The sequence below is a fragment of the Manihot esculenta genome, chromosome 9 (assembly GCF_001659605.2).
Source record: "Manihot esculenta cultivar AM560-2 chromosome 9, M.esculenta_v8, whole genome shotgun sequence".
Lineage (NCBI taxonomy): Eukaryota > Viridiplantae > Streptophyta > Magnoliopsida > Malpighiales > Euphorbiaceae > Manihot > Manihot esculenta.
In genome coordinates, this window is record NC_035169.2 from 37,422,622 (window position 1) to 37,433,234 (window position 10,613).

A 10,613-nucleotide genomic window follows, 5' to 3' on the forward strand; every position below is an offset into this window, starting at 1 on the left:
TTATATAAAAATAACTACAAACTTATCATAGAAATAGAGTTATTTTTAAGTTATGGTAATTTGAAATTTTTCATTCAGGTGTTCATTTATATAATTTCATAAAGAATAAATATTAATAGGTATTAAAATAGCTTTTTTTATTAATAATAGTAAAAATAACTATCTTATCTATTTTTTCAAATATTATTATAATTTTATAGAATGAAGTAGGAATAAGTTGATAAAAGTAGAGCAAGCGCGTGGGGGACGGGCATAGAATCTGAAGATGCTTCTGCAACACACACTCAACACTTGAAGTAGATGGGTCCCAACCCAAACTTCCCTCCATTACTACATTGGTCGACACAATAAAATGGAAGTCACTGGCTGCTCCGTACGACAAAATATAAATATAGTTTATTTATTAATTAAAAAATTATCTACTAGTAATGTTTTGCATTGCAACTGCGAAAACACTCATTTCAATCATAATGGGAAAAAGAATAAATAAAAATCATTCTACTGGGACCCGCAAACTTCCCTTCTGGACACACGCCAAAAAAAAATCCCACAAATGGATGAAATATATTAAACTAAAGCTTTATTAGGTTCAAATTGGTTGTTCCATGGAAAATAAATTTCACTTTTTGGAGAGTTTATTTGTTAATTTGTTCTAAATTTTTCAAAAAATTAAATAAATATAATTTTAATATTTTTTAAAAATTTAAAATTTTTTAATTAAATTATTTCAACTAAATAAAGTCTAAATCTATAATTTTTTTTAATTTTATTATAGTTTGATAAAATTATAAAAATCGGTATTTAGATTTTTATAGATTTAAAAAATTAAGAAAAATAATTCAATTAGCATAAATAAATAATTTTTCTTAATTCATTAAATTTTTTATAAAATATATAGCTACATAAATGTAAAATATACAAAATATAATAACCCAAATTAAAAAACACTCAATAATTGTATTCAATTAAATTTGAAACGCAGAAGCCTTATCATTTTTAATTTTTTTTATGATTTCAAGTTTAATGGGACTAAAAAAAAAAAGAAAAACAAAAAGGATCAAATGGAATTAAAACTTGAGCAAAGACAATGTTATAGTTTTTTAGATGTAGAGCATATGAAAAGTGGGAATAAAGAAGATAACTTTACAATGACAACTATGGTCTAATGTTGTTTACTTTTTGACTGCTTGTGTTTCTTTTTCCTTCTTTTTATTTTCACCAATCCTTCACTTTTTCAACAAAATTTACATTGTTTAAAAAATGTAAAGTTATTACATATAGCATCAATTGTATTTTTTTAATTTAATTTTAATTATAATTATAAATAAATAATACTAAATTGTACACTGTAGGATGTTTTTGTGTAACAATTACATTATCTTTTTAAATAAAATTTTATTAGTCTATTTATAAAAAATTTAAATGTAAAAAATTCAAATAATCTAAACAAGCAAACCTATTCACGTGCACTCAATTTAGAGTCCAAAAAATTTAATAAGAAAAATTAGAATAATATCATAATAAAAAATATAAAATATAATCATTCTACACAATGAATAAACAACCGTACTAATTTGTGTCAAAATTTTAATTAAATTTTCGATAAAAATAATTTTATATTTATTAATGTGGGTGAAATAATTAAATTATATTTTAATAGATTAATATGAAAAAATATGAGGGGTTTGACACTTAAATAGCTATTTTAATATTTAATTCAATAAATTAAATAAAAATAAAAATAACATAATAATTTACAAATTGATTAATTGAAATACTGTTTGATTTTAAAAAAATATATAATATAATTATTTATACAAAATAAGCAATTATACTAATTTATATCTAAATTTATAATAAAATCTAATTAAATTTTCGATAAAAATAATTTTATATTTATTGATGTGATTAAACAAAATTATAATAATCATCCTAAAAAATAAAAATGTGAAATATTCAACGTATAAAATGCTTTAACGGTTAAATTAATAAATTAAATAGAAAGATGAATATAATATAATATTTTATAAATTATCAATAGTTAACTATACTTTTTTTAATTACATAAATTGATTAATTAAATATCTCAAAAAAAAAAAAATAAAACGCAAAAAGCGAAGGCTGAGTGGAATTGTTGGAAACGTGGGAAAGGGGCAGTAAGTGCCAGCCAATATCTAATCATGGAAGACTCAAAAGGTAAATGATATACAAATGAGATCATCGCTCCTTTGAAACAATTTATTTGTAAAAAAAAATAAAAATTATTTATTAAACAACTTTACATGATTTTTTTCAAATAAAATTTTTAAGTTAAGGAACTAAATTCTATTATTACAGATAAAGAGGATTATAAAAGAAAATCAATAAAATTGAATTATTGTAAAATAAGGGAAATATGTATAATTAACTAATAAAAAAAAGAAGTAAAGGATCACAGAGACGGACACCTCATACCAACAATCAAAACTAAAGTACACAATCCTTGCTTTTTTACCCCTTCCAATGGTGGGCTTCAATCGGACTAACTCAGCGGATTATGGGCTCATTGGCCCAAACTTCAAATTACCACAACGCCCCGCAGAAATGAAGGAAAACCCCGCAGGCGGTGTCATGCCATCGCCTAGAAAATCCACCGATTCCAAAAGATCAGCGATCGCGAATGGCAACCTCAGATGCAATGGACGATAGCTTCAGAGTCCGAGTGGAGAAGATTTTTGGACCATTGACTTCTTCCTCGCCGCAATCTTCGTCTCTTCAATCGACTCTCTGGTCTCTCACTGATGATGAGATCGAGAGAAGAGAATGGAGGCAAGGAGGCGCCGGAACACCTGACAGGGACGAAATACCTTGCTCATCTTCGTTTGATGATTTGAAAAGGGATCTGCGGAGGACTTTTCGTAGAGAGCTCCAACGTGATCTCGAAGACGAGGAGGAGTCCAATACGTTGCGAGGGAGAGGAGCGGGCACGGATGGTGAGGATGAATGGGATATCAGGTCCTCGATTGGCTTGGACAGTACGCTCGATAATGAAGTTTAGTCTCCTTTCTGTTCATTTCTTGTTTTGGCACCGTTGTGTTCATTCTGCTGGCTTATGCTTTTTGATTTATTGTATGTGGAGAACTACCTAGAATGGTGAGTGCTGATCGCCAAAGCTTTGTGGTCTTTCACTAAATTATGTTTAAATACCGAAAAGAACACATTTCTTTAGCCTGAAAGTTGAAACTCTGAAGCTTTTACTTATAGTACGACTAGTCTCCTTGTATTTGAAGTCAGCGTTTGTCTGTAGAAACAATTGCTGTCGTCGTATCTTCTTTCTTAGTTAAAATACGAACTAGAATTTTAGTCTCCCACTATGGCAACAACCATTGACCCAGGAAGCTGCCACTACTTTTCATTAGCAGAGTATCCGAATTAGATAAGACTAGGTATTGAAATGTGACGAATGTGTGATCTAAGGACGTGATGGGAATTGAGTTGGAGACTTATTTCTAGGCATTGTTGTGTCATGTTAAGCGATTATTCTTTTTTTTTTTCCCCTCAAACGATTAGATATATGTTCTTTCAGAAAGTAGTTGATTCATGAATAAGAATACAGCAGCACATATTAGTCATTGAGTTTTGGCTTGATTGGTATATTTAGTCTTTCCGTAACATTCTTCATCTGCTCGACTGCTCCTCTTCCTTCTCTTTTGCTGTTAATGACAGAGTTTGATTTTTATTTTTATTTTTAACGCAACTGAATGCAGGAAGAGGAAGATGAATATGATAAAGTGGCTTCAGGAAGAGAAAGTGCTGGGGAACGTCTTTATATGAAGAATGTTATTAATCAAGGCAATCGTACTGTACTTGCAAAGTCATTTCATGGCACAAGAGATCCACGTGCTAATCATATGGCAGCAAAAATTAGGCTGACAGAAGATGAAGCTGAAGCTCAAAAGTTTTCTCAATATGGCTGTGATACAAAAGTCAGAGAGCTCCATAGGAAACCATATAATGAAAGTGGCAGTCAATTGAGATCTATACTGAAAAGGAAAGATAACAAATCAGATTCCAAGTGACATAAGCGTGTCAGGTTTGTTGACCCTGGGTGTAAAACTGAAAGCAAGGAAGAAGCATCCCAAAAAATTCAAGCCATTTCTGTGGGCAGTTCTTCAGTAAACCGTATGATTATGGATGATGAACACGTTTCGAGGCAGAACAGATTCAGCGTTCCAGATCATGTGGAGAATCCTTTTAAGTGTACCCATTACAGCTATAATGCATCTAGTGAGGTTGAAGAGAAAGCCCATGCGGGGGCTGGCATGAATTTTCTTAAGCTGGTGAAAGGTCAAATCCACAGAATCGGGATCAGAGTCCGAGAATGCCTCAGCTAACCTTACAATTCCAAAGTCGGTGACTTTTATTCCCAAGAAAAAGGCAGGTGAACTTAAACCAGGAAACTGTAGCTGCAAGGTTAAGCAAGATGAGGGAGGGGATGGTAATCTGTCCTTGCAGCACACAATATTACCTGTTGGCGTTGAGGCCGTAGAATCACAAGAATCTGGAGCTCGTGTAGTAGAGGAAGACGGAAGAGAAACAAATGACATAATCAGAAGAGATGGTTCCCAAAAGACTACTCGCAAGTATCGAATAAGGTCTAACACAGATGAATCCGATCCTTGACGCCCCATGACCTTGTGATTATCCTAGATTTCTCTACTGAAGTCTTATAATTTTTTCTTTAATTGCTGCAACTGAAGCCGGTACTTGCTCCCCCGTTTTTTCCCGTTGAACATGGTTGTGTAACGTGGAAGCAGCACGTCCTTCCCATTTGGTTAAATGCGTTTTATAATGATGGTGGAATTCAGATCTGATGCTGCACAATCCGTTGAGTAGTTGGCATTACCAAAATGCAGGTTGTAGCTTGATGAGTTTGTGCTGTGCTATTACTCTTGAAAGTTATACGTTGCAATTAGTTTAGCCGAGTTAATGCCCAACAATTGAAATTAATCATATAGCACCGAGTATCATGGGTAGAAAAATATCATAGTACATAGTACAAGAAAGTACCATGTCTCCTGAATTACACCGTTATTATATCCTAGAATTGAGAAAAAGATTATAAGTTGCACAACAGATTTAATAACGTATATGGGGCAGTAAATAAAAGATATAATAATTCATAACCTGTACAAAACTCCCCAACTTCAAACAGGGATTTAAGATTCTACTATATAAACTTTCTGCATGATTAACAATAAAAGGGCAGATGGGGTATGTACTATGTACTTCCTTTTTTTTTTTTTTCCAAAGTACTATGTACTTCAAAACCTGTAACTTCATTACCTTTGTATGGATACTATACGCGGCATTGAGCCACAAAGTGTCGGAATTGTAAAAGAAAAATACTCAAGAAAATGGGAGAAAACAAAAGAGCATGTAAAATTCCATCTTGAATGTGGTCCTAGAGGAATTCTTCAAAATTAAGTCACCAATACTTCAACCTCAACTATTTTGTATAGAACTAAGAGAGGAGCTTCATTATGTACAGTCTTCAGATTGCCTTTTGCTACAATTTATCAGCGATTTTCCCAAGAGCATCGGCAAGCTTATTAAGAACAGCAACCAAGCCATCTGCATGTTCCTTCCGCTGCTCCCGCTCCAACTGGAAATTGGTGTTCTGCACTTCGAGTTGAGCAGTCAGAAGCTTACCATTCTTTTCCAAGATATCAATCAACTGATTCTGGACATTGATTGCTTCTTCATCCCCATCAGTTGTGAACCGCTTCCGTTTCCGACTCTCATGTGATGCCGAACCCCCTTCAGGATTGGAAGTTGGCTGTTTCTCATTTGTTGTACCTTCAGAGAGAAAAGATGACAAAATTTTATTATGCACTATATTATTGAGGATGCAGATACCAGCACCACAAGCTTGGAAAGGAATAAACTATAATGTGTGCAACCGTGGATCAACATGAGAAAATTACATTTCCTATTTAGCATGAAAATGGAAATGAGGAAATGCGGAAATGGTAACAGAGAAATGGCATAAACTAATATTGTAGGAAACAGAAAGGAGGGGAAACATAAAATATAAAACTATGGGAGTATATTTATAAATTTTAACTTTATATAAAATATGGAAATATTTATAAATTTTAATATTTTGTGTAAATAAATTGTATATACAAGTCTCCTAGAGTTTTAGTTTGTATATTTTTCTGAAACACATAAATTCTGATACCCTGAAGTTTTGATGCTTTAGTAGTACATTCCAATGCAATGCAACAGCAGGTCATGTTTCAATGACTAAATGGATTGGCATCAACTTTTTATGCCCGTCTAATATGCAACACAGCAACAAGATATCTCAGCATAGAGAAGTCTCGTATAAATTCTCTGTTCAACATTCTGACAAAAAGAAATATCTCACTGTAGTGGGGGAAAAGGTACAAAGTTAGGAACCTAAATCGAGATAACTATCTCACTGTAGCTCCATTTGGCATTTTTTGTTCCCCAAACCAACAAAAAGACAGAGAATGGTTTAGTCCCATCCACCTCTCTTCCAATCAATGGATTTTAACCATGATTTACATAACAAGGTGCTCAAAACAGTATGAAAAATACATCTAGTCTCAGTTGTGTGCTCACATCTCCTTCAAACAACATATTTTCTGTTGATTTTTACAATTAACATAAATAAAGTACAAATGAGACTAGAGTAATATATCATGCCAGTAGTTATTAATTACTTCAGATCAAATGAGATGCAATCTCATCATGACAAGCTGGACTGAAGTGTCTACTCCAAACCCCAAAGGTAATCATAGATCATGGAGTCACAGACCAGCCACGACAGTGCATCATATATTCATAGCTCCACTATTTTTCAAATTTATTATGTCACATTAACAATTCTTTGCAATCTCAAAATGTTCGACAGTGAACTATTAAAGCAGTAAGAGTTAGTTGCAGAAATATAAAGAATAACATAATTATTGTTCAAACAAAAGAGAAGGGGAACTTGGGAAGCGTTGAAAAAACTAAAAACAAGATGCTATATGCAGGGGTAAAGGGGAGAAGAAAAGGACTGTTAGGCCTATTAAAGAAAAAGAATGAAATGAATAAGAAACAACAATACCTTGAGCTTCATCTGCTTCAAGAGCTGGGTGGTACTGCTTCTCTGAAAATCAAAAGAAAACTAAAATATAAATATTAAATATCAGCAAGTAGTTCACATGGGTAAAATTTTATTTCAACCATAATCTAATTAAAAGCAAAATTTTATTACTTGCAAACGCTCCTCGCCAATCCCCAAAAATAAAAAGGAAATTAATAAATAATAAATGATCGGAGATGGATACGAAACACCATGGAGTGCACTTAACCGAGAAGAAGGGGAAAATAGGTGCAAAATAAAAGAAACATAGAGAATCAACCCACACCATTCAGTGGTTAGAGCCCCACCACCAACTTTATAAAATCATTCATCTCTGACAAAAAAATATATCTAAAATCCATGGTGAGAGAGAGAGGGAAAACAAACTGTATGATAAATCCTATTAAGAATTGAGACCAACCACAGTTATTGCATAAACCCCTGATAAATTCTGCTTCTTTAAGAGCAAAAAACAGAACAAAAAAAAGGCCAAGAAGGCCCAAAACAATAAATTGATATTCAGAAAGCCTCCGACTCCAATTACCTGAAAGGGGTATAGGAGCAGCAATTCCTGCCGCTGCCGCTGCCGCCTTTATTGGTGGAACCTCCTTAGCAGCAGAAACAGCAGCAGTTGGCTCCTTTTCTGGGCTCCCACCGGCCTCCTCCTGCTCAAAGTCAGAAAATAGCCCATCTTCAGCCGCCGCACTCCTCCCACTATCGAAAACCGCCTCCACATCCTCCGCCGGCTCTCTCGATGGAGCCAGAGCGAGGGCGAGTCCTGGGACCACGGCAGAAACATCCCCAACTCCATCCAGAATATCATAAACCTCCCTATCGAAGAATCCCGGCAATTTCTTTTCCCTCCTCAAGTCGTTTCTCATCGCCCAAAAAGATTCTGTTTCGTCTCGTATGTGAGATTCCCATTCCTTTATCTTCTTATAATCGCCAGCTAAATTGCTCCACCTCTTGCGACACTGAACTGGTCCCCTGTTCACACCATGCCTTTTACAGTATGATGAGACCGATGCCCACTTGGGTTCCACCTGAACGGAGCCAAAAGCCATTCCGACCGTCCGGCCCCTCCTGACCCGATTCTCGGCAACTTTCTTCCCTTGAATGAGGACAAGAATCTCTTGCCTAGTCCAGCGAGGCAGCCTAGGGGCTTTGCTTCCGTCATCGCCGCCATCGATGGATAGCGGGCGAATGTCAACGCCGTTAGTGGGGTGGCCGTCAATGGTATTCTGTCCTAAGTTTAATTGCTGCTCTAAAACCATAATTAAATGAAAGGGATATAATATTAAGAAAGGCACGTGACACGAGTCAAAAGCGTCGGGTAGGTAACGGCGTTTTAAGGAAGTGTCCGTTACGGCGTTTAAAGGTACTCCTCCCTCCGTAAGATAAAGAAGAGAAAGGAAATGAAAGGAGAGGAAGAGGAGTGGAAGTAGTAGTAGTATTACACCAGAGGAGATGGGGGAAGGTATTGATTTTGGTTTTTCTAGAGATTGGTGGTTTTTTACTGGTTCCACTGTACAGCTATTGACTATCCCCTTAATCCATAATTAAGGGTAATAATCTTTCATTAAAGGATAAGCTTTCTCGCCAAAAGGACACCCTTGTCAAGGCCCCTGCAGGTCTCTTTCTTCTTTGGCCAACTTTCGCCACGTGTCCATTCCTATTTTCAACCAACCATTTAATTTTTCTTTAATTTCACTGTATTATTTCTCCTAAAAAATGGTGATGCCCTAATCATTTTCCCTAATATTAACTTAATGCGCAATGCTTATTAATGGTGCCCTTCCATTAAAGCTACTTTCTTTTGTTGTTTATAATTCAATTTGGACTTTCCTTTTACTTTTATTTTAATGCTAAATGCATATTAGCATAAACAAATGAAAACAACTTGTAATTGAAATAAATATTTAAAATGAATTTTTAATTATACTATAATTTATTAGGAGACGGAAGCTTACAAAGCTGCGATTAGAGGGAGGGGTAAGTGAAGGGTCATATTCTTCCTGTGATACAGTGGGGACCACCTCTCCATTCACCTCCTCTCTACCCTTTGGAAGGCTACTGAATTTTCTAATTCTAGGCCTTTTCATCGATTCAGGGAAATCATACATTTAAAGGAATCATATTTCTGAATAATTATCAACCCAAACGATTTGATCCTATTAAGGGAAATGAAATTATAGCTTTGACAACCTGGTGGTAATTTAATTTAGATAGCAGTTTGTTTAGCTAAATCCAAGCAATTATGGTAATTATGTTTGATCAGAAGCAGAGAGGAGAGGGACACCATTAACAACAATCAATCTCTTATGTCAAGGTCTTGAGGTTTGTAGGATTAGCGTGGGTTTAGTGGGCCCAAAAAGTTCCTTAATCACATGAATTATCTCTTAATTATGGCGTTTGCTAATAGAAGCAAAGCAATTGATGGATTGGATTGGATTGTTTGGTTTTGGAGTCCAATCCCATCTCATCTCATCTCATTCTACTTTTCATGACCACCTTCAAAATCCAAACTTTACCCACTGCTAGCTTTTTATCTCCTAGTTCCACAGCCTATGGAAGACTAATAGTTCCCATTTTCAATTTTTGTAGAAAATATTTTTAAAGAATATATCTTTACAATTTCTTCTAACAAAAAAGAATTATTTTTTTTGGCTTATGTCTTATTCAAGACTAGATTGTTTATTAATAAGTTGAGTTTATGACTGGACAAAAAAACCCATATCTTTAAATTTCAATATAAAAATGAGCATAAGAGAGTGCTCCCAAAAGCCAATAGGAAAAGGGATTCTCTCTCTCTCAAGTGGTGGAAATGGTTAAATTACAAATAAATCCTTGATTAAGGAATAGAGAAATGCCATAATAATCAAGTTTGGGTAACATGTCATTCTAATCTGTAGATTTGGCAAGAAGATTGTTACCCTAGCTAGCATTTTGTGAGAAGTTATAAGAAAACAGGATTAGGTAGCAACCGACAAATTAGTGGACACGTATTAATCCATTATTTGCTCTAATCTTCAAAGAGTCTTACGTTTGGCAAGTTAATAGAATTTTAGCAATCTGGTTTTCTGATTCTGTGACCTTAAGTTAAATCTATACATGTATATGTACAAGTAGCTACATTTGGTCCATACATATGCCAACATTTAGAGTACGGTAGTATGCTGTCGTGTTGAATATAATATAACTTTTTTAAATTGAATTCTGATTAAAATTAAAATTTGATTTTAATACGACTCGGTTAACGTTGATTGGTATTTGAATTTTTCTTGGCCAATCAACTGCTAACCCCTACAAGGACGTAGTTGGCCAAGGGTTCAACACATAAGCATCTCTGTCACTGGTAGATTGTTTCGTAGGTGTAATAATCATTCAGAGACTAGGTCTTTGGTTGATTATTTTAAATCCAATATTAGTGAAATACTTGGCATTGATTTGAGGTAGGGTATGTGGAAGGGATCAC

The 10,613-nt window shown here is 34.4% G+C and overlaps 2 protein-coding genes across 2 annotated transcripts; one reads left to right on the forward strand and one right to left on the reverse strand.

Annotated features, from left to right (window-relative positions):
* Positions 1-2,542: 2,542 nt before the first annotated feature.
* On the forward strand, positions 2,543-4,859 carry LOC110622867. The gene is made up of 2 exons (XM_021767552.2): positions 2,543-3,031; positions 3,747-4,859. Exons 1-2 carry the CDS (start codon positions 2,660-2,662, stop codon positions 4,056-4,058), a joined length of 684 nt encoding a protein of 227 aa, XP_021623244.1. The 5' UTR covers positions 2,543-2,659; the 3' UTR covers positions 4,059-4,859.
* Positions 4,860-5,397: 538 nt separating this feature from the next.
* LOC110622865 (trihelix transcription factor ASR3) lies at positions 5,398-8,722 on the reverse strand. The gene is made up of 3 exons (XM_021767551.2): positions 7,683-8,722; positions 7,121-7,162; positions 5,398-5,838 (listed from the first exon to the last, which is right to left on the reverse strand). The coding sequence occupies exons 1-3, from the start codon at positions 8,410-8,412 to the stop codon at positions 5,549-5,551; spliced, it is 1,062 nt and encodes a 353-aa protein (XP_021623243.1). The 5' UTR covers positions 8,413-8,722; the 3' UTR covers positions 5,398-5,548.
* Between the last annotated feature and the right edge of the window lie 1,891 nt (positions 8,723-10,613).